Raw genomic sequence first — 23,917 nt, 5'->3', positions numbered from 1 at the left:
TCTTCCTGAACTTGAAGAAGTCCCATGTGATGCCAGTCTAAAGGCTCCAGTTCATCGAAGCAGTCCTAGATACCCGGGTAGAGAAGGCCTTCCCTCACAAGGAGAGAGTCAACAGCTTGGCACAGATGGTCGACTTGTTCCGGAACCACGCCACATTACAAACGACTTCCTTCCTCCGCTTCTTAGGTCACATGGCCTCCTGTATTTTTCTAGTGCCCAAGGCCAGGCTGTGCATGAGACCCCTACACTGGCTCATAAGGAGTCAGTGGTCACAGTGCCTCAGAGCCCCCTCGTATCCCCTCAAGGTATCCAACCAAGTGGTCAACGACCTCAACTGGTGGCCAGACCGCAGCAATCTCATGGCAGGGGAACCCGTCTGGCTTCCTTGGACTCAGGCCTGAGTGGTCATGGATGTCTCTCTGAAGAGTTGGGCCGCTCAATGCTAGAAATTTCAGGTGAACAGCCTTAGGTCAGCAAACGAAGCCAGGTGACACATCAACAGGCTGGAGTTGCGAGACATCAGGTTAGCCCTTGGGTTTTCGCTCCATCTCTGGAGGGGAAGCATGTCCTTATTCTGACGGACAACACCGTGGCCATGCACTACCTGCACAAGCAAGGTGGTGTGCACTCCCGCCCCCTCTGCAGAGAGGCAATGCAGCTGTGGTTCTGGTTATTGGAGAACCGGGTCTCGCTCTCTGCAGTTCATCTGGCGGGGACAGAGAACAGTTTGGTGGAAGCTTGGAGCAGCCAGAGCACGGTCTCACACAAGTGTGAAGTGTGCCAGGAAGTCTTCTCTAGCTGGGGCGCCCCAACAGTGGACCTGTTTGCCAAGGAGTCCACCAGTTAGTGCAGTCAGTTTTGCTAGAGTGAATTCCCAGTGAAGAACGCGCTAGGGGACGTGTTTTTTTGTGGATTGGACCTTCCCTCTCCACTGCGCCTTCCCTCCAATTCCCTCCAGACTGGGCGAGGAGGACGTGATACTCGGACCTCCTGGAACTAACCATCTGCCCACCTCTACGGTTGCCTCGGTGGCCAGATCTCCTAACCCAGTCGGTGGGCCGGGTGCTTCACCCGAGCCTGGAGCCCCTCAACCTACATGCGTGACTCTTGAGAGGATGAGATATGATGACTAGGACCTCTCTGAGGATGTGCTCAAGGTGTTGCTGGCTGCATGCAGACCATCTACAAGATCTTTGTATGCGTGCATGTGGAGAAGATTTGAGACGTGGTGCAGGGAGCACGAGATTGACCCTATCCCTTGCCCTGCCCCTACAGTGATGGAGTTCCTTCTGTCACTGGCCTCAGCAGGCCTTCAGATCACCACAGTCAAAGGATATTTGGCAGACTTGTCTGTGCTCAAGAGGTCCCCGGATTGGGGTTCCTATTTTACGATCACGGTAATGGCACAATTCCTGAAGGGCCTTGTGAGTTTCCGCCAACTCCCTTTTTTGTCCCGGAATTGGGATCTTAATCCGTTTTTGACATTTTTGATGGCGGCTCCTTTCGAGCCCATGCACACTTGCTCTTTGTAGCTAATTTCTCTAAAGACCGCTTGTTTAGTTGCCATAACATTCTCTAGGTGGGTTAGTGAGTTGCAAGCCTCATGTTGCAAACCGCCTTTCCTGTGTTTTTTTCAGGAGAAAGTCTCTATTAGAGTAAGACCTGGATTTCTCCCAAAGGTAGTGTCCGAATTTAATCTGTCGCAGTGCGTAGACCTCCCAGTCTTCTATCCACCACTGCACCCTTGTAAGGAAGAGGAGTGTTTCCATCGCCTAGATCCCAAAAGGGCCCTAAGCTTCTATGTCGCAAGGACGTCTGAATTCAGGAAATCTGACCATCTCTTCGTAGCCTTCTCTTTAGCCCCTAAAGGTTTGGCAATAACGAAACAAACATGATCCTGTTGGATCTTATTCTGTATATCGGAGTCAGTCACAGGCAGGGAGCTGCCATCAGGGCGCACTCGACTAGAGGGATAACAGCATAGACTGGCTTTCAAAGGGGGTCCCTATTCGGTATATTTGTCATGCAGCAACATGGTCTCCACTTTATACCTTTACTAAACACTATAGTTAAGATGTTGCCCACGTAGCTGATGCACGTTTTGGCAGGGTGCTGCTGCAAAATCTGTTGGTATAACTTTCTGCCAGCCTCCTTTGCCCTACTGCTTTGGGAGTCTATCGGATGAGGAATCTACGGGAGAAAGGCAATCCATTGAAGGAGAAATTACTTACCATAATGCTTTTTCTATGGATTCTTCTCCCGCAGATTCCTCCGTTGCCGCTCAGAAAGTTGACGGTTGATGCGCACCCCCTCTTGGGTTGAGACTTGGTGATGGTCCTTGGATGACCATTTTCTGTCTTTCCTGCTGCATGATTGCTTTAAAAAAAAAAAATAAGTTGTTTCTGACGCTACGTATTGTGGTGTCTTTCACAAGGTTTTTACTTCTGTTGGAAGCTTATTGTTATTTTTAACTTATTATTGGTGTATTAGCCCGTTATTATCTCTCTGTTTTCCTATGCACCATGGCAAGCTGAGGGGAAAAAAGGGGGAAACTGAGGTGTGGGGCGTAAAAAGTATATATACGATGCCTGACGTCATGTCCAGAGGCGACGATCCAGCACTGAGCAAGTCCGCTTGACGGCCAAGTCGAGGTACATTTTCCGAAGTAGCGAAGCAGCAAAGCTGGATGGGATATCCATCTTATCAGATGAGGAATCTGCTGGAGAAGAATCCATAGAAAGAACATTACGGTAAGTAATTTCTCCTTCTGTGTCATCAGTGATGCATGCATATCTCAAATTTGTATCAATATTATTGATACAGATCTGAAATGGACCCAGACTCTCTGGTGACCCTATCCATAGTATAAATGTGTTATCAATTTATCTTTTCCAGGTATGTGATTGTGTGCTGAAAGGATTAGCGATACTAGGCACCATAATTTCCCGTGCACCAAATGATGAATTCTTTGGATGCCTTTCTTGGTGGCTCACTGTCCAGTAGATACAAAATATCTTTATAGATTCCTGTTGCTGTATATTTGTTTAAAGGGACCCGATAGCCATGGTGACTAAGAGAACATGTTCGATATCAAGTACTAAGCTCTCAGCCCAATTGATCATCTTAGTGCCGTCTTTGATAAACAAGTTTATTTTCAGGATGAAGGGTCTAAGAAAGCGATCCACTTATTTCGGTTTTCCTTGACTGTCAAGAAGTCTTGTGTTTCGCCATCTCAGTCATCTGACTTATCACTGCAGCCATCAACGCTTCCCTGGGTGGGCTTTCCCTGCCGAGGATTCAGTAGCAAACCTCTCCAGATGGTTCAGGTCTTTTATTCCTGGAAGTTTTTTCTAGCTACTGGGGCTCATGGCTTCCTGCTTTCTACTGGGCTTCTGGAGCCCACCTTGCACATCAGACCACTTTAGTGGTTGCTCAAATATCAGTAGCCTCAGTTTCAGGGCAGTAAGTCAGACCTTTTGTGACATGTTGTATGGTTGTAAAGAGAGGCAATCTACTGAGAAGGGTGTTGCTTCTGCAACCCTGGTCCCAACTGACAGTTGTCAGAGATCCGTCCTTGAAAATGCTGGACCTGCTCATCTGCTAGATCTGATGGTATTCTGTCTTTGGTCTCCCTTGGAGATGCAGAAAGACATACATTTGCTGGAATAGAGGGTGATCAGGCTGGCCCTGGTTGGTTTCACGCCCTTGGTTTATGGCAAGTGTGTATTGGTCCTTACAGACAGCATAGTGGCCATGCACCTCCTCAATGAATGAGCAATGTTACTGTGGTTCTGGGGGTCTGGAGAATGGCATACATCTGACAGCGGTCCATCTCGCTGGGACGGAGAACATCTTAGTGGACGCCATAAGCAGTCAGATTTCCTCTGGCTGGAAGTTCTAGAGGAGATTTTAGCCTTTTGGGGGACTCTTCCAGTAGACCTCCTTGCTTCAAGTGTGAACAGGAAGTGTGAGTTGTTCTGCTCGAGGGAATTTCCTTGGCAGGGAGCTCTGTTGGATGCCTTGATGGCCTATTGGAACGTCAATCCCCTCTGTGGGCCCCCACCAAGCCCTGTTATTCCGTTAGATCTGACTGTTTGAGTTCTTGTTGATTTTGATGGCTCTGAACTGGCCCTGGAGGACAGGGCACCTAGAGTTTCTGGACATTTTCGTCTCCCCTCCCTGATGTCTCCCTGCAGGAGTGTTTTTACTCTACCTCCGTCCAGTATTCATTCAGTTTGGGACAATCCCATAACATATGTATCAAATTAGCATTCAGACTACAGCATCTGGGACATTCTTTGGCAATGTCAGGAGAAAACATATTGAGTCTAGCTGGGATGTAGTATAGTCTGTTGAGAACTTTGAATTGTATAAGGCGATATTTCAAGTTAATAGACACTCCCTTTGTCAAACAACAGATATTCATCCATTGCAGGTCTGTAAATTCAACTCCCAAATCGCCACACCATTTCTCCCTAATGTCGGGACCCCTTCTGGTATCTATTGACTCTGCCTCTTTATAAAGTGTAGATATGCTCTTCCTGCACACTATACTTAAAAGAATATATGTCAAGCATATATGAGAAGCAGGTTCTGCCAGTGATACCGGCCAACGTGAGTTAATAGCCACCTTAAGATGGAGATAAATCAGTAATTGTAGTGGGGTGTCTCAATATGTGCCTTAATGTCATCCCAGGCAACAAACCTCTCAGCCACATAGAGAACTCCCATTGTGAGGATACCGGCCCTGCTCCATACTATCTCCAAGGCCCCATCTGTGGTGGGTGCTACTGTCAACATACCCCAGAAGGGAAGGCATTTGTCATACGGGGCAGGTATCTCCAATCCTTTATTCAACCTTTCCCAGGCTTCTTGATTGATTCCACTGGGTCTACGAAGTGGGACTGTCTATATGCGTTGCCTGTAAACAGCAGCAAATCGGGTGAGGGGTCCACCTGTGGTTGTTCCAGTCTAACATGAGGAGCTTCTGGTTGTTCATCAACCCCAATGGGTTGCATTGTGTATCTGTGCCACCAAATGATACAACTCAAAATCTGGGGCAGTTAGTCCCCCCGCTTCATAAGGCGGGCCAGATGCCCCCACCACATTCAAACCTGTCCACCAGCCCAGAGAAAGGAGGAACACAGTAAGATCAGTAAAGAAAGCTCAGCAGGTCCGAAAAGGCCACAAAAGTTGCATTTAGAGGTGTACCCAATAGCCTCTCTAGAAAATTGAATTTAGAAGCGCTCCCAATAGCCTTTCTGGAAAATTGATTTTACAAGTGCGCCCAGTAGCCTCTCTGCGGAAAATTGAATTTAGAAATGTGCCCAATGGCCTCGCTGTGAAAGTTGCATTTAGTAGTGTTCTCAATAACATCTGTGAAAGTTTATTATAGAAGTGTATCGAATAGACACTCTGGAAAGTTGCATTTAGAAGCGTGCTCAATAGCCTCTCTAGAAATTGAATTTAGAAGTGTGCCCAGTAGACGCTCTGTGAAAATTTGCATTTAGTAGTGTACCCAACAGCCCTCTGCCCAATAGCCTCTCTGGTAAATTGAATTTGGAAGTGTGCCCAGTAACCTCTCTGGAAAATTGTATTTAGAAGTTCACCCAGTACCCTCTCTGGGAAAGTTGCATTTAGAAGTGTGCTCATTGAAAGAGCATATAACCCATCATATCACACCACCACGCTTACTCTCTTCTTTACATCACCACTCAACTAGAACACAGAGATACTATGACACCATTCGGTATAACTGTTCGCATACCAACATCCGCCGCTTACTCCACATCATTCTATGTAAACACTGCTGGTTTCACACCCCCAGCCAGGCGTTTTCCTCAGGCCTAACGCAGCCACAGCCGTTCCAGATAAATCCTGCCAGAACGAACACATTCTCCTGATCTCTCAACCACCACACCTACCGCTAAGAAGCAGCTATTACACGAGTACCGCACGAGCTGCACACATACCCGATGCTCACACGCACCTTTTGACTCTCCCTACTCTCTCTACTGATCTGAACTTCGGTTCCCAAGGGCGTTCAACCTACCAGCGCCTTCAGACCATACCAATGGTATATAAGGCGCTATATAAGTGCAAAATAACAATAACAATAACACAAAAGAATATTATGTAACAAATAGAAACGTTTGGCTAATATAGTCATCTTAATCCATGGCAATCTCCCGGCCAGCGATAGAGGGATCTGCCCCATCTCTGAAGCCTGTCCTTCAATCCCTCAGATAGGTGACATAATTCAAGTCAAACATCAGCGAAAGCTGAGTGAAGGCCACATTTGTCACGTTAGTCCCGGCATATCCGTCAACGTCCGCGTATCATCCGATCGGGGAAATATCTCAGACTTTGTATTGTTGAGGTGAAGGCCAGAGTATTTGCCAAAGTCTGACACCGCCCCACTACCTTCGCTAAGTTGACCCCAGTTTACTGAATATAAAAAAGAATGTCATCGGCTTACAACAATAGCATTTTGGATTTCCCACCTAGTCGTATGCCCGCTCCACTAAATTTGTCCCAAATCCTATCCGCCAATGGTTCCCTTCCCGAGGAGTCACTCTTACAATAGTTGCTTCACATGTTCTCAGAAAACATTGGGTCCGTTTGACGCCTCCTTTGGTTAGTATCAGCAAAACTTCACACCTCTCGCCACTTGTCAACCCTTTTGTGGTTTCTTATCTAGGTGGGATTGTCAGACCACACGGTCCACTCATCACAGGTCACGCAACCATAGGTTTCCCCCAGCTGATGTTCAATGGTTTACAAATTCAAATGTTTCTTGAGGTGTTCCTTTGCCAAGAAAATAGCAGGATTCAATTTCAATTGGATGGGCTACTTCAGCCCTTCTTGACAAAGTCAGTAAATATTCACAGGATTGACTCACTAACTCCTTTTGCCACATTAAACCTTAAAGTCAAAGCCTCAGACTCTTTTTGGCATTCATTATTCAGGTTTTTCAATGGTGACTCATTATTCAAATGTTGCTGTGTTACTTTCAACATATCGCTTATGTTTAGTCCAGTATTCATTAAATCAATTTCTTCATTACATTGTTTCCATTCACTTCGGCATTCGACTTATGCTTTTTCAGTAATACATGACAGTTCATTACTCACTAGAGTTTTTCAGCTGCTTACGGGCCTTTGGAGTGTTTCCCTGACACTCCCATTACCTTGCAGCTGATTCCTGTGGCTTCCGCTGCTTTGTCCTCTCTCTCTATCTGGAAGCAGGGACGCTCACAGAGGCGAGCCTCCCTTGTTCGCTACATGGCTTCTCTCTCTCTCTCGTTCTTGCTCCGGCTTTTGCCAACATCTCCGTCGCTGACATTCACACGCGGACCTCGTCCTCGGGGCTCTGGATTCACCAGCAGCCCCTGCTGCCAGTTCCAAACCTGAGAGGTTCCCGGACTTGGGGAAACTGCATCACCCAGCACCTCTGGGTCCCACGAGTCCTCCGGGTCTCTTGCTGGCATCTTGACACCTCCTAGACCACCACGGCTGTCTTTCCTTACGATTACAAGTCTTCTGTTGCTCACAGTCCTGCTCCTGCCCTTGTCTCCTCCTTCTCTTCTTCTCCCACCTTTCATACACTCCCTGATTGTTGATGGAATGCAGGTAATTCGAATCACACTCAATTTCCTGACTTTGCCTGTACCTATTAAAGTGACCTGCCTGACTATGATAGCTAGAGGCCTCTGATTCTTTCTTCTTCGTCACCGCACTAAAGTGAGTTTTGCATTGGGTAATCTGCATTACTCCTAGTTGCCTCTTATTCTCAGTACTAAAGCGGTTTTTGTGAGCGTCAAGGGAATAAGACTGACAATAGCCCATAAAGGTTAAAGGAGGGCATGGGAGGGTAGGTTACTGCCAGGAAAGGGGGATACCATGTTCCGACCATCAGGTACCCCATTCCACTTCCCAAGGACCATCCACTTAGGTGATCCTCACTCGTCCGCACCCCAGGGTCGGTTTCCAAGAGGGATGGCCCTTCCCATGCCAGAGGATTCCGGGGGAAGCAGATGTCAGGATACCCTCAGGTTTCTTACAACAGTGAAAGCTACACATCAACAACATAAATAAAAGATTACCAAATAACCATTATCTTGGATGGCTTCTACTTGTCCTGGGTACATATCGTTCCCCAGGAATGACCAAAGTCAATTTCTCCCAAAGAAAAGTAAAGTCTTAAATCAGTTCTTGAAAAGTTCCAAAGAAACCAAAAAATTCACCCAAACAAAAATCCACTGGTAATAGTTTTTTCTTCGTTTGTTGAACAGTTCCCCATCAAATCTCCACATAGAAAGTGGCAACAATGGTAATCCTGTGTAACCTCCTTCCAGGATAGAATTGACTTCTGCTTCAACAACTGTCCTTCTTTTGTAACTTTTGCAGCGTCTTTGATATAACTTGTCAGGATGCTTCTTCTAAGGGGGTTGCTTTCTCCTTGACAGCTCGAATGCTACTGTGAAAGCAGACTCCTTTACTTCACAGTCCACTACTACTACATCTGCATTCAATATAAAGTGTTCTGACAATATTATAGACAACCACAGTTTTATTGATTCTGCTGCAACTTGAAACTTTGGGAATTTATCAGGCAACCTAGACCAGACTCTTTGACCTCTATAGGTAGGCAAGGCACTTTTCTTTCCTATGCCATAAGAAAGGGCAGCCTCCTTTCCTCTTCCGTCTGTTTTACAGGTACCACTAGAATCTGTCTTGGCTTCTAGATTGCTTCCCTGTCTCTGCTTCAACAGTCTCAGCTTCACAGATTGTTGATCAGTTCTTTTAACAAGCACCCAGCTCCCTTCCTCAGCTTTATGCATACCTTCTTGTTTCCAGTAGTTACCCCAAAGCTGTATTGCCACACTTCCAGCATTGGATAATCTTGTCACCCTTGTATCAGAGGACACTGGATTTATAACAGCTTCAACACCTTCAAAACATCAGTGTTTAGGTCTTAAAAGGGCTGGTTTCACCTTAGAAAGGATCCGTCGACTGGCTTGGGTAATACTTGTGGTTCTCATGATTTCAGCAACTTTTACAACTACAAAGTATTTGTTCTGAATTTTAAAAGAGTCAGGTTTCTTTAGAGAAACAAAATTAGGTACACATGACCACTCTTTGATGATGAATTTCAGTTTATAGACTTCTATTTATATAGAGTTCTGCTTCAACGTGAATCAGGAATAACAATTACTTACACGCATCCTTTCTTTGTTGTGAGTATTTCTTGTAACAATTTGGGAAAGTCAGCTGCAACCTCTCGAGTGATTACTGATTACGTTCTCCCTCTTAATAGGATACACGTGACAAGTCCGATAATGGCTTTAGTACAACAATGGAAATTAATAGGCTTTTTTTCTATGCAAGCACATTACATTGTGCTACGCACGCACAGGATACAATTCCTTTGTTGTAAAGACTTTCCACATCAACCAATAATGTTTACTTGTTCCCACATCTATGCGAGTGTTAATTTAGCCGGTTACCAGCAAGGCGTTTCTTGTGAATTGTAGTACAGAGCTTCACTCGCCGGCTCCAAAGTCACTATGGTTGCGGGCTGCTTCTACTTCCCGACTTTCCTTCCGCTTCTACTGCTGCAGGCGCTCTTGGGACCCACACCCCTCTGATGGTTGTCTCCGGTCCGACCTCGGCTTCAGAGGGTTTCCTCTTCGTCTTTCCTCAGCTTGCTTCTGCACATGGGCCTTGGGTAGTTGCACAACTTCAGCTCTGCATATACAGCAATTAGGCACACTTGAAAAGGCTGTGAGCTTCTCCCAGTCACAGTCAAACAGGGTGTGTGAGCACAGGACCAGCTCAGAACCTGCAGGTGAAATCTGCTCTTCTCTCGTTCCAGCGTCCCTCAAGTGGTCACACTTCCTTGTGAACTGCCTGCCTCATTCTCTGCTTCTTCTGCTTCTACTGCCAACCGTCCAGCTTCGGCTCCAGCTTCTTTCTACTGCTCCTTCCTGCTCCAACCTTTTATGCCTCTCGGGTGGGGCAAATAGCTTCAGGTGCAGGCCCTTAGGGTTAATTGCCTGACCCTGGAAAAGGGTGTTAGGCCTGCTTGCCTGTCATTTACCTCTGCGTGCCTCTTCAGCCCTCTTCTTCATCACAGTCCCTGAGGGATTCTGGGACATGTAGGTAATTAGGTTTTTCCACTTCTTTAACACTTTTAAGGGTGGTTTTAATTGCCTTAATATTTTAGAAGTGGGATTGTGGGGTTTAATGTTATAAGAGATAGATGGTATAGAAAAGTCCGTCATTCTTTTTGGTACACCTTTTGCGTTGGGAGGATATTTAATTTTAGGGGTACAACGACCTGTTCTTTGGATCCAACACTTTGTCGGGTTACACCCTTGGAGTTTACCCTTCGATCCTTAGTAGGAGGTTGATGGATACCAAAATGACAATAAGCCAGTTCCTCTGTTAATACAGTGGCAAGAGTATCCCCCTCCAAGGAAAAATCCTGTGTCTCACCCTGCAAAATCACCCCACTACCCTGGGCCTTGTCTCCACCCAGGTGATCCTCCCGCAGTACACCACCCCCAGGATTGGGATCAGGAAGCATCTGCCCTTTCCTGGCCATCAAGGAGGGGACTTTAGGCAGGGTGTTGGTGGGGATCCTCAGGATTCTCCTCAGGCCCCAGTGTATGTTCCGTGCAATTGATAGCAGCTGTTCTAGTCTTCATCCTGCTCGACTAGCGTTTTTGAGCGCTTTTTTGTCTCAGTACCTATTTCAACTGGAGGGTTCAATATTTTACAATAGCCTATGGTTTCGAAGAAAATCTTAAGATTTGGGCATTATCCTGAGCGTACATTATGGGTTTTTACCGTTACTTTGCCTCCCAATGATGTCCTTATCCCCAGGAGAGGAATCCCTCTCCATGAGATCCTCTCGCATGTAGCACTCCTAGGGGGACTATTGGTTAGGGCCTCACCTCCCTACCCTTATGGAAAGGCGTTCTTTCCTGGGGAGAAGTGACACCCTCTGAAGGATCGTCACAGTAGACAACCCAAAATGCCTCAGATGTGCGGGGAGTGACTTTCCTACCCAACACTTGGGATTTTACAGTACTGCAAGGTTTATTGGCGGGTGCGGGACATACTATCAAGTATCCTGCAGTGAGACTGGAGCCTAGTTCCCAGATTTTTGACGATCCTCTGTGATCCTGAAGCTTTCCATTCTGTTAAGCTCTGGCTTACATTGAGGTACCTATTCCATTTTCCCCCAATGAGAGGGATAGATCAGTGCATGGCTGTGGAATGAGTGGTCTATACAGACAGGTTGCGTTGATAGAAGTTTAATAAAGTATGATGTGCATGAAGACAATATTTTAACATGGAATAGATCTGTTGCTACATTCTCTCGAGTGGATTATCAAATGAATGTTCCACAAAGGAGGAAGTGTGGAGAGTTCACTTCCCGTGGAACTTGGTTTTCATGATAAGTTGGATTGCATGCTGAATGACTTGGAGATAACCATTATAAACTGGGCAGAATATGGTTGCATTGGAGCAATTGTTACTATTATTATTACTTGTAACTTAACTAATTTTGCTTTCTAATGTTTACATAATGGTTTTTGCAAAAATACAATAATGGGAATGCATTATAAAATAATAATTTCCTCCTGGCATGGGGCTTTCCCGTGATTGTAAAAGTTCCATGCTGAAATCCTGTTGTGGAGTGCCTGAAATTCCTTATTTCATGCTAGCAAGAGCATGGGATGATATAGAGGAAAGGTGTCAAAAGCAATTGTGCTTTTCTACCTTGTCTGTGCCTATTTTAAATGCGTCTGTTTATTAAGATAAATCATAGCTATGAATAATTCATATTTATTTCTGAACTGCACAGGAATTCTCCTTGGAGAAAGCAATGCATATGATGGGGGATATATGGGAAGGAGTTGCCTTCACTACAAGCCCTTACCGTGAGACCGGAGTCTCAATTCTGTCTGCAGTGGATGAGATACAGACTACTCTAGATGATCAGATCGTAAAAACCCAAACAATGAGGGGTTCACCTTTCAGTAAACCATTTGAAAAGGAAATTAAGGTATGTACATTGTAAAATCAAAGTTTTGTATTCATTATTATAGTTCATAAATATATTATTTTTGCATTACTTTGCCTTAAGCTAGTTGCTTGAGAATTGTGTATGTTATCATTGACGATTCCAGAATGCACTTGTTTTAAAAATGAATGTTTTTAGTTAGTATATGTTTGTTTGTGCATCTATATAGCACTACAAACTCTCAGGTATCTAAGCGCTGCTTATTTCCCACGGTGTGTGGGGCTAATTTATCGACCTCGCAAGGATGAAAGGCTGAGTTTGCCCCTGCCGGGAATCGAACCTGCCTCAGCATGCTCTGCACGGATGTGAAAGCGAGCGCTCTACTCGCTGTGCTAGCTGACCGGCTATATGTTGCAAGCATTATAAATCGTAGTACAAAATAACTTCAACATAATTCACAGTCTCAAAGGCATTGCCACATTAACATAACCTATGTCAAATCAACGAAATCACAAATGTTTCAAATTTTTCCCATTGCATTAGTAAGAGATTAAGACCAGAACGAGACCCTCACCTCCCCTTTTCTCACTCTGCGTTCTTCCTCGTTCCTGGTGCGTGTGACCTAACATACGTTTGTTTAAAACTTGAAGTCACTGGAAAGTGACTAAACATATTTGGCCTAAATACCCTGTTAGGAAGATTAGTGGCATAATCGTTAAAGGGCATTACTCTTCTATGAGTGCAATAATCTTTTCGAGGCCAGAATATCCCATATTTTCCCCCACCAAATCTGTGCTATGAGACCCTCTGTTTTTTCCCAGTTTTTGGCTATTGTGCTTTTAGCTCCAAGTAGTAGGTGGGCGATAAATGTGACTGAGTCACCTTTGTGGTGGGTCGGAAGAAAGAGTCGGACACTTTAAGGACATTTTTGTGTTTTAATGAAATTATTTTTTTATTTTATTTTTTTTTTTTTATTTTTATTGGTTATATTACAAACCTTTAAAAAGAAAGAAGCAAGAAGAAAGGAAAGAAGACAAAACCAAGCTATGCATTCTACATTCATCTCAAATCGATACCAGTCCTCCTCCCATCATCTGGTTCCCATAACTTGTACTAGATGCGGATCTCAGGATCTCACAACGAGCGGGACCACCGGGCTATCGTGTAAACGTTCCTTTATAGCACGAAGGAAGGAAATCAAAGCATATAACAACGCTCTGTTTGCTCCATCAAACATAGCTTTCCACCAGTCATCACGAGTGAGGCACTGAGAGTTCATTATTAATGGGTTGAAAATGTTAATTCTCTCAGACTCAAACTCGGAGCATGTTATGATAAGGTGTTTAAGTGATTCCTTTGTGTTAGAACAGAATCGACACACAAGGTCCGAGTCCGAAGATTGGGACCAGTAGCAAAGACGTTCTTTAGTTGGCATAGCGTTCAGCCTAAACTGAAGGTAGGCGGCCCGGGCCCACTGGTCCGGGAAGCAAGCTAGATATGGAGCTACGTTTCCGTAAGCTCTTGCTTCGGCCGGTACTTCACGCATCGATTTAGATTTAGCTCTTTTGTCGCAAGTCTGGATCCAGTCATTTCGCCAAAGTTTCAGTTTTGCGGCATCTGGATTTTCGAGCAGCAATTGCATCGAAATGTCATAGAAACTGAGTACATCGTAACATGTCTTATTCCATTGGAATGCAATTGTGGGTGCTTTGGCGAACTGTAGGCTGTGAAGAATCTTCATCTGAGGCAAAACGGTGTTAAGGTTTACTTTCCTGAAGATGCTTAGAAGATTCCAAGCGACCCTCGCTTGCATCGATATATAGCCAATGAAATTATATAGCTAAGGCTTAACTTTCCCTATCGCTAAAGGGGTCCCCCTACCTATCTAAAAGCATTAAAGGTGCTCGTCAGTCATCAGGCAGTCCAAAAGGGAAAATGTCCTTGGTCCAAACCGAACTCTACCTGACCTTACCACTAACATAAACAACTTAGTTATCCAAGAGAAGATCTTTATTCTCTTGGGTTGGTGATTTCTTCAATAGTTTCTGAATTAAATGTCTCTGTTTCACATGTTTCCTCTCTTTATAATCTTCTTCAATATATCTTGGAAATCTCCTCCATGAGCTCTTTTAATTCTTGAACAACACTCCTGGGTTGGTTGTATCCTTTCTTTAAAGATATCCTATAGACATTGAGTCTTTACATACTTTCTCACATGCTTGTCTCTTATTATGTGGAACCTGATTCCCTAGTATAATGTCTCTCTCCTGATATCTTTTTCTTTAGTGCTTTCTATTGTATTCTGATACTCTTTTGGCACTGAGACCGTATCACTTGCTCCCAGGGTAGTCGTCTCCATTCTCTCTCTATTACCCTTTTGGGGTTATTTGATATTCGCTCTGCTAGCTCTTCGCATTGCCAGTTAAATAGCTTTAGTCCTTGTGTCTCCTCTTTGGGACAAGGACTACTTGCACTCCTCATGCACACTATTCCCCTCACGGGGTTGGTTGTAAACACCTTTTGCATTGTTAATTCAACAATTGCGTTCCTCTTGACTCATCTTTATGATGAGCTGTACTCTTCATATGCTCCTTTCCCAGCTGCCTTCCACTTTTCCTGTGTTCCCCGGTACCTTCAGGTGAGTATGGGAACCTTGCAGGGGTTGGCACAAGCTTGAGGTATTCTTCTCTCTCTGCTTTCGTCAGTGTCCCGTTATTGGCTTCCCTGCCGCCTGCTAAGGGCGTGGATGACAGGGAGCTCTGCTCTCTCCCAGCAGTGATGGTATTGGCGTAGTTACACCGGTGCTCTGCCCACCAAGATTCACTCATGGTCACACCACCACCAGGCCCTGGACACCTCTTCTCTCGTGCAGCGATTTCCCTGTTGACTTGCTGGCCGACCTTTCGGCATCTCACTTTGGTAATTCTCTCTGGTTCAAAAGTCACAGGCTCTGTGGCTTGTCTTCACGCCACCCCTGTGTTCATGCCAGGGGGTTTCCCCTGCGTCCAATACTCGCTCTCTCCTCCTCTCCTTCACTCGTCTCAGTTAAGTACAAGACTCTTAAAGCAACTTCTTCTTTAATGTTCTCTATTAGTTTTACTTCAGCATTGTCTGAAGCTGCATATACCGTTGTTGCATTCTTCTTCCCAGTAGGCAGTCCCATATAGGCTGATAGTTTGACTGATCCAGGGAGTCCCTCACAGGAACAGGAGTACTTGTATCCTAAGGGGGAGTCCCTACCTGTGAGGTTCCACTTGCCCATACCCCTAGAGAGGGTCTTGTAGGGCAGGCTCGCCTCCTTAGCCTTGAAGGGGGTGGATCCCCTTTGGAGAGAAGGGACGAATACCATCAATTCATCACATACACTTCTCCAGCATGTGGTCTTGCATGGAATCACATGCTCGTGAATATTCCCCATCGTCGGGCTGGGAATCCTCAGTAAAATTTAAGCAGTTTAGCGTTAAGCTAAAAACTGTTTGTCTCCTCTTTAGCCTACCAGTGTCACTTTGGGTCATACTGCCCATCCAATAACACTCGTCCTCCTAAGCTCCACCCCTCGCTGCCATCTACAGATTTTTAACACACGTTTCTCGTGTTGGGAGTCCTTGTGTTCCGCTCCTCGAAATCCAATAGATTTTCACTCTTTTGGCCTATTTTTGTGAAAATTCTTAATCTCTTCATCGTCTACCGTCATGTTGTGCCTACCGGCAGTGGGGTCCCATTGCCGGAGGAGTTCCTCAGTACATCGTCACATCTCCAGCTTGTGGTGCAACAGTCCCAGGCTTGGGCTTTACTCCAACACCATTGCGCATGCCACGAAAAAAAGTATTTTCAGGTCCTGTGAAAACTGTGGCCTGACGAATATCTTCATCGAAGATCAGCACCTCAGGTGCATTTACTGTCTGCATGCCGACCACGATGCGGACCGATGTCCAATTTTGCTAATCCTTTTCCTCAGACACGGAAGGACCGCCATCAGGCATGGATCGAAGAAGGGAAGGTCTCTGATGCGGCCTCCAGGAGTAGTCATGCCTCTTCCAGGCCGGCAGGTCCAAAGAAGATGCTCCCTCTGGTAAAGAGGTCAAGGTCCTTTGAGGATGCTTCCTTAACGAAGATCCAAAGAAAGGTAAAGTCACGCTCTCCAAAGCCTTGGCTTCGGGACCCACTTCGGAGAGAGGCTGCTCACCATCACTGACTCCGTCAACAGTTAGTCTACAGGCAGGTGGGCTACCCCCGTTCACAAGGAAATCGCTGGCATCAGTGGCCAAACCCAAGTCTTCGTCAAAGAGCAAGTCATCCAAGGACCCGTCACTGGCTCCACCGCCATCGATTCCTTCGTCGACACAAGCCTCGCCGTCAACTTCATCCACCAGGACCGTAGCCCCATCGACGACCACCCCATCTACAAAGACTGCTCTTCAACTGCTGAAGGGTTCATGACCGTCACCTTTACCGATGTGACGGTTGCCATGACAAGGTTGTCCTTACTGTCTAGGCCATTGTGAACAGTTCTGATGACGGCCCTGTCCACGACAGTGCCTTTTCCTGCAGTCGTCACATCCTTCCATAAGGGCTCTGGTTTGGTGAGAGACATGCCTCCAGTTTAGGAGGTTCTACCTAGATCCACCAAGGCTACACCACACTTCACTCTGGCACCTCAGGGATCCCCCAGGAGGTCTCCAGCAATATACACCAGTTCTGAAGAGGACATGTGAGAGGTTTTTGACTCAGATCAGGAAGGGGGCCAAGGGGAATGTGGCCCCATTCTGCCAGTGCCTCATCAGGGGACACTGGGCCGCCAGCCTTACCAGGTCCGGCCCCTGCAGCTGTTGCACCTGCTCCTGCACTAATGGACATGTCCTTGGATATCTTGACCACCTTTCAAACACTGGTGGCTGAAATTAAGCAGCGACTGCCCACTGCTCCAGGCTCCCGTCCCTGTACCAGCAAAGAGCCCTCAGAGGCTATCTCGGGCTCAGTCAACTCCACCTCTTAAGGCCCCTGTGACCCCTTGACCATTGCCGGTGGCGCTGTCTCCTGTGGTGGAGGAAACAGCTCGGATTGACACGGACACCGTCACAACCGGTACGTACATGGATGATTCGATAATTACGTTCACGCGGATGGGGAACCCCCTGATGTCGATACGCCCTCAAGGGCCTCTCCGAGGGACAAGATTGGTTCATTCCACTCTGATATCTAAAGCTGCCAAGCTGTTCAACCTATTATGGGAGGAAAAGAAAAAGAATGGTTTCCTTTTTGAATGACTAGATTCCTCCAAGAAGACCATTGTCTCAGTTCCCCAGTTGACTGACATATGGGAGTATGGCCTGGCTTTAATGAAGGCTGCTAATACCACTCCTGCCAAAATAGATCAGCTGGAGAAGAAGTACAGGTTCCAGATTCGGCCCCTAGGTGCCTCAGGTCCCAGGCCTGGCCATGCTCATTGGTCTCGGCCACCACTAGGAAGTGGTCGTCCAACCCCCTCATCTTTCTCTATGGTTCCTCCAGACAGGAGGGGAAAAAAGCAAGATGCAGCAGAAAGCGCATCATTACTATGGGAGATTCAACAATAAAGGCTGCCAAATCCCTTGCCATCCTGTCAAGGTACAACAGGGAGTTATGGTAGGAGTTGGAGTCCATCTTCAACTTCCTCACTGACAATAATAAGGCCAAAGCTCTAGCCCTGTTCCAGGAAGGGGAGGTGACTTCCGACCACAAGATCACCGTCGCCCTCAACATCGCGGACTCCGGCTTCAGCAAAATGGGCAATGGTGTGGCCCTCCGGCTGCCAGGTTTGGCTCAATGACAGCAACTTCTACACAGATGTGCAGACCAAGGTAATCAACATGTCGTTTGATGGTGACAACCTGTTTGGGAAGGCGGTCAACAAAACTCTACAGGCCATTAAGACTGTCACAGAGACGTTGTATTCTCTAGGCACCCTTCAGCAGAGGAGGACGTCATTTTGCTCCTCTAAAGAGAGTCTCCAGTCATCCAAAGGCTACACCCCCTACTATCGTCAGGAGGCTTATATGGGATTTTCCTAGGCCTACGACAGTGGCACCCAACATTGTCAGTGCCCCCATCCAGGACGCAGATGCCAAAGCAGCCCTGAACCGGTGCCGGACCCACGCCCCTACTTCTGCACCCCAGTGCAAGGTCGGTTATCGGAACTTGTCGACCAGTGACGAACGCTCTCTGCAGACAAACGGGTGCTTGATGTCCTTCAACAGGGGCACATTCTGAAATTCCAGGACAAATACCCTCACATTCCTTCAATTCTGCAACAAGAACTGCATGGGGCACAGCTGCTAAAGGCGATTCAAGCCATGCTACACAAAGGGGCGATAAACCTATTTCTCAGCACCTCTGGGGCTCCGATTTGTACTCCAGATACTTTCTAGTAAGGAAAAAGTCAGGAGGGTGGAGACCCATTCTAGACTTACAATGCCTCAACAAGTTCCTCAAATCCCAAAAGTTCAGGATGGTCAATCAATCAAAATAACTTTATTCGGCCATGAGACCATCAAAGTACATCCTAACAAAAAAATATTTACACAATTTCCATGATACATCAAGAGAGAAGAAAAGGTAAATTCAGAGCTAGGCTAGCTCCCGTTGTCTTAATCGAAGCTCAGTTCGGGGTACCACAAATTCCATAGGTTTCATCCATATTGATTCCTAGTTGGCATTGACCCCAGGTGTGTAGGTTTCGCTCCAGAAAGAAGGTGATTGAATGGGGAAGTTCTAGATAGGCCTGTGTTGGAGTACTAGCTAATTGAAATCCCACTCTTGGACTTCTGACCAACACGCCAAAGATTTCACAGAATTCTTTTGGCCACTCTATGGTCCCACAGTTCCAATTTGATAGATTCAAATAAGTTATTACCCTTGTTGGACACTCTGTGACAACCCACCAAGGCTTGCTTGGCACAAAGACACAGCCTTTGACAGTATGGAGCCAATGTAAGCATTAATTAAAAGGGCATCCTTTGGTTCATGCTTATTTGTCGCTAGTTTATGTACCCCATGGATAAATATGTTGCACCACTTGGTCCCCATAGGCCCCCTTGGGCATAGCTCTTAGGCATGCTCCCTTTTGGGTGGGGTCTGCACGTCTGATTACCTTTGAGCTGGTGCATTTAATGCCCCTTGTGCTTAAATCATTGCTTTCCAATGTTAGAATCTTTACATGGAGATTGTGGGGCTTGCTGAAGTCCCTGGTCATGGTATGCTGTAATAGCTGCTCATCCTGGGTTGTGTCATATGCTGGGTGACATTAAGCTCACAGGGGACAGTAGCCGAGAGGGATTTTACAAGGACAGTATTATGGCAATCAACATTCTCTTCTAGGGTCACTGGGCTAGAGGTTTCCATATTGTGCGGGCAATCCAAGGATAAATAATCATGAGGCCTCCTGGCAGCAAGTTGAGCAGTGGGAAGCGCCCCCTGAGATCCTCCACCTCCCCTCCCATGTTTCTCTATCAAGATCGTTAAAAGAAATTTAATAGCTGCCTACTCTGCAAGCACTTGGCTGCAGTTACATCCCTGTGCTGCATTTGCCTCCTTAGCATGTAGATCAAAAGCAAAGGGAGTTAAGTGAAGGAAAAAACTGGTCCCAGAGCACATGGACAACGGGTTCCCGCCCCAGGTGCTGCCAGTGACACTGGTAAAGCACTTGTCCTTAGTTGCATCATGGTTCTCTGTGTCTGTTAAATCCATTGGGCATGATGCAAAGATGATATGATATGATATTTTATTTATATCGCGCTCGTACACAAGTGTTTCAGAGCGCGACCAAGCAAAGGGAGGGGAACAAGGGGGAACAAAAAAAATGAAAACAACGATCTTACTAGGCCCAGTTACATTAAGAACGCGCAAGTGCATGGAGAGGGGAAAAGGGCAAAAGTGCGTGGAAGGGGGAGAAGTGGAAAGTGCAAAACAGAGGAGAGAAAAGAATAAATTATAAGTGAAATAAATAAATAAATACAGGCATGGAAAAGGTGGTAGTGCAGCACGCAAGTGGCAAGTACATGATTGGTCAGATAGGGTATATATGATAAGTGCAGAAGAAAGGTGGGGGACTGTATGGGTACAGATCCCAGTGCAATGGGTGGCCCGCAGGCAGTGCAGGAGGGAGTTAGAGTGAGCAGGTACCTGGGCCAGATGGACAGAGGGTGGCCAGGTGCATGGTGCCAAGAGAGAAAAACAGGTCAGCAGGGGAGGTGAGGGCAAAGGAAGAGGCGAAGAGGAAGGTCTTGAGGTGCTTCCGGAACCAGAGATGGTTCTCCTCAAGTTTCAAGATGGCAGGGAGGCTGTTCCAAAGGGAGGCCTCAGCCGAAGACAGAGATCTGCCCCAAGCTCGTTTCGTTGGAAAATGACTGACCCTGAGGGAATTTGAAGTAGAGGAGCGAAGGGCTCAGGAGGGGAGGTATTTATGGAGGAATAGTTAAAGGTATTTTGGACCCAGGCCCCAGAAAGTTTTTTGGACAATACAGAGGGTTTTAAATGTAATCCTTGCATCCACTGGAAGCCAATGAAGGGATTTCAGAGCTGGGGAGATACGATCCCAGGGCTTCAGGCCAAGGACAAGTTTTGCAGTCCTGTTCTGGATTAGTTGTAGGGGGCGGAGAGTGGATGCAGATAGATTTAGAAAGAGGCTGTTACTGTCGTCCAATCTGGAGAGAACCAGAGCTTGGGAGACGGTGAGCTTCTGGGGGAAGGAGAGGAAAGGGAGAGTACCTCGGAGGAGGTGAACTAAGAAATTTGACTTTTTCGAGACATCAGAAATGTGGTCAAAGATGACTCTGAGGTTCTTAGCCACGCAGGTAGGGGTAGGAGGCGGGCCAATGGAGGCCGGCCATAGAGTGAGGGGAAAGGATGTTGAAGGTGAACCGATGAGGAGCATCTCAGTCTTGTTGGCATTTGGATGGATGATGAGCAATCTGTTATGGCATCCAAAGCAAACGTGGGATCAGTGGCCAAGTTCATAATCACAGGAGGTAACTTAGGTGGCCTGCCTCCATCCCCTCTCCTGGATTCTACAAAGAGAGCCGCCATCGGAATGGACTAGAGTAACTGTGTCCTCTGCCAGCATTAAGAAATTTTCTGTCTCACAGTTTCCTAGGCCAAATTGCAGGTGCTGAGTAAAGACAGTGGGGACATTGTGCACAGTAGAAGCCAGAGAGGGGAACGGGAGAGGCACAATGCTGGGAGATTTCACTTGGGGTTAACAACAGGGTTGGAAGCAATAGTCAGTTCCCGCTAGCTGCAGCTGCGGCTTTGAAATTGGCCGTTTTGCCACATATGTGTTTCCCTATGGTGCAAAACATCCCCACATCGTCCATGTGTGTGTAGGATTTTAAAGCATTGGTTCCTGCAGGGATGGTGGACAGGGAGATATTTCGGGCAGAGGCAATGTCAGAGTCTGTGACAGGGTCAGTGGCTATGGTGAAAGATGCAGACAGTGCGTGATCCCCTGAGGTAGTCTTGCTCGTATCAGGTACCCCCCTGTTAAATGTTTCCTCTGTTGTAGCAATATACGGAACAGGGCTGGGTGCACTCCCTCTGGTCATTCTACCCATGCTGCTGGCGCTGTTACTGTCTCTGATGTGGATGCTGCCCTCTCCCTGGGAGTCAGTAGCCCTGCTCCCTCAACATCCGAGGAACTCCCAAGGAAGTGATTTATTAATTTTATGAGCTCGTATGCATCACCAGAGAAGTGAAAAGGGCTGCAAACAATTGCCCTATTTCCGCCTGGAGCTGTGGGAGGGGCCAGCCTTTTCCGTTTCACAGTTAGAATTTTCCTTTTAGATTGTTCAAATAGCGGGAGCCTTTGTAAGGGTTGGAGGGGGGAGACGTCTGGGTGCGCCATTCCAACCGTTCTAGGCGTGGCTGCCATGCTTAGATGAATGAGGAAAGGCGTCTGGTAAAGGTGGGATAAGGACGTTCAGAAAACAGTTCAGCCAAGTCAGTCAGTTCTAGTGCAACTTCTCCCCCCCATTCACAACACCTCACCTTATCTACGAGAGCCTCTCACTCCTCTTTGTGACCAATGCAGTGCAGCTCAATCAGAATAGTCTCCCCTCGGGCACCTAACACCCTGCAGACACCCAACAACTGCGCCCTTGACCCACGGCCTTCATCCTGCCATGCTGGGGCTGTGAGAGATATGATGTTAGGGGCGTGGCTACAGCGATTCAGGTATGATGACCCTCCTTGGCCAGGAAAGAGGCAAATGCAGCTGCGGACGGACGCCCAACACCTGTGCCCTTGACCCACGGGCTTCACCCTGCCGGGCTGGGGCTGCGCGGGATATGGTGTTGGGGGGGGCGAGGCTACAGCGATCCAGGAATGGTGGCCCTCCTGGGTCAGGAAAGAGGCAAAAGCAAATGTGGCTGTGGACACCCAACACCCACGCCCTTGACCCAGAATGGTTACGTTGCAGCACATGCTCGGCCAGTTGGAGGAAGTAGACTTCCTGGCGACCCTCGACTTGATGGAAGCTTACTTCCACATCCCTATTCATCGAAAACACTGGCGGTTCCTGCATTTTGTCGAGAGGGTCGGATGAAACCCTTTACTAGATTTTCTTCCAAATAGATTTTCAAATGTTCATTTCCTTTTTCAGTGACGGCATAAATATGGCTGCAAGAAATTGGGCCCCTAATTCCAAATCAATTTTGCAATCGTAAGGTCTGTGAGGCGGCAACTCTCCTGCTTCTTTTTCATCAAATACACTTCAAAATACCTCATAACAGCTTAGTAATTAACCCACTACTGCTCCAAAATTCCCTCTCGCAGAGCCACTCTCAGCTAACCATAATGCCTAACTAGAACCTACCTCCTCACCAGCCAACTGCACCTTAACAGCCTCCCCGCCAAAACAATGCAAGGTACACATTTTTGAGCCAAAACTGATCCCCCTTTTTTCCCATTCAATCAGGGCATTGTGTAAGGCAAGCCAGGGCATTCCCAACACCAATAGTAATTGAAGTGTGCCAATCAATTCCCATAAAAACTCCTCCCCATGTCCTCCTTCAATCGTCAACCACAGGAGAACGGTCTCATGGGTGATTGGTCCTGAAGAGAGTTGACTAACATCGACTGCTCGAACTTGTTCTGGATTTGAAATCAATACCACAAGAATTCCTAGTGACTTAGCTAGACCCCAGTCCATGAAATTCCCTGTGGCTCAAGAATTCAACATCACTGGCCCACCTCATTTGATCTTTCCAGCCAGGTACAAGGGTACATTCAGGGTAAAATGGGGAACGGCAACGATTTTGGCACAGGTTAGCCAGGGTCCTCTTGTCGATAATTCACCCGGACCAGGCCGATTTTGTAAAAGGACTCCACACACACACACACACACACACACACACACACACACACACACACGATAACATCCGCAGAGCCATAAATACTATTGAATGGGGATGGAGGTCAGGACAGCGCATGTCAGTGCTGGCTTTGGATGCTAACAGGGCCTTTGAGATCCTGGACTGGAACTTTTTACAATTGAACCTGGGAAAGTTTGGGTGTGGGCCGATTTTCTCTTGCATGTTCCTAGCCAATTATGGGAATCCGACCACCAGATTAATGGTTAATGGACAGTTTACAGACAGCATACCGATATGTAAAGGGACCCATCGGCGCGCACCGTGTAAGTAATTGGAAGTACTGTTGACTGCCACGGAGCTTTGCTGATCTGGTTCATCATTTCACTGCGGTTGGTTTTCTTCATTGAAGTTACTCAAACAACATGCAGTTACGAGCGGAGGACGTCTTTAATTGGAACACCTATTGTGCCTGACGTGTGGAAACAGAGGTGATTGTTGCGTGTATGCTGGGTTCAGCGTGTACGCTGTCTATGTAA

General features: G+C 46.8%; 1 protein-coding gene across 1 annotated transcript in view; it reads left to right on the top strand.

The window, feature by feature from the left end:
• The window catches only part of DNAH12 (dynein axonemal heavy chain 12), a 3,791,933-nt gene that overhangs the window by 1,003,208 nt on the left and 2,764,808 nt on the right, over positions 1–23,917 (top strand). Inside the window, exon 19 of the mRNA XM_069643677.1 lies at positions 11,878–12,078. Coding sequence (XP_069499778.1) covers positions 11,878–12,078 — 201 coding nt within the window. The remainder of the gene's footprint in view (positions 1–11,877; positions 12,079–23,917) is intronic.

This window comes from Ambystoma mexicanum, chromosome 2p (assembly GCF_040938575.1).
Source record: "Ambystoma mexicanum isolate Mex_15411 chromosome 2p, UKY_AmexF1_1, whole genome shotgun sequence".
NCBI classification, from domain to species: Eukaryota; Metazoa; Chordata; class Amphibia; order Caudata; family Ambystomatidae; genus Ambystoma; species Ambystoma mexicanum.
This window is presented reverse-complemented; position numbering and strand designations above follow the sequence as displayed.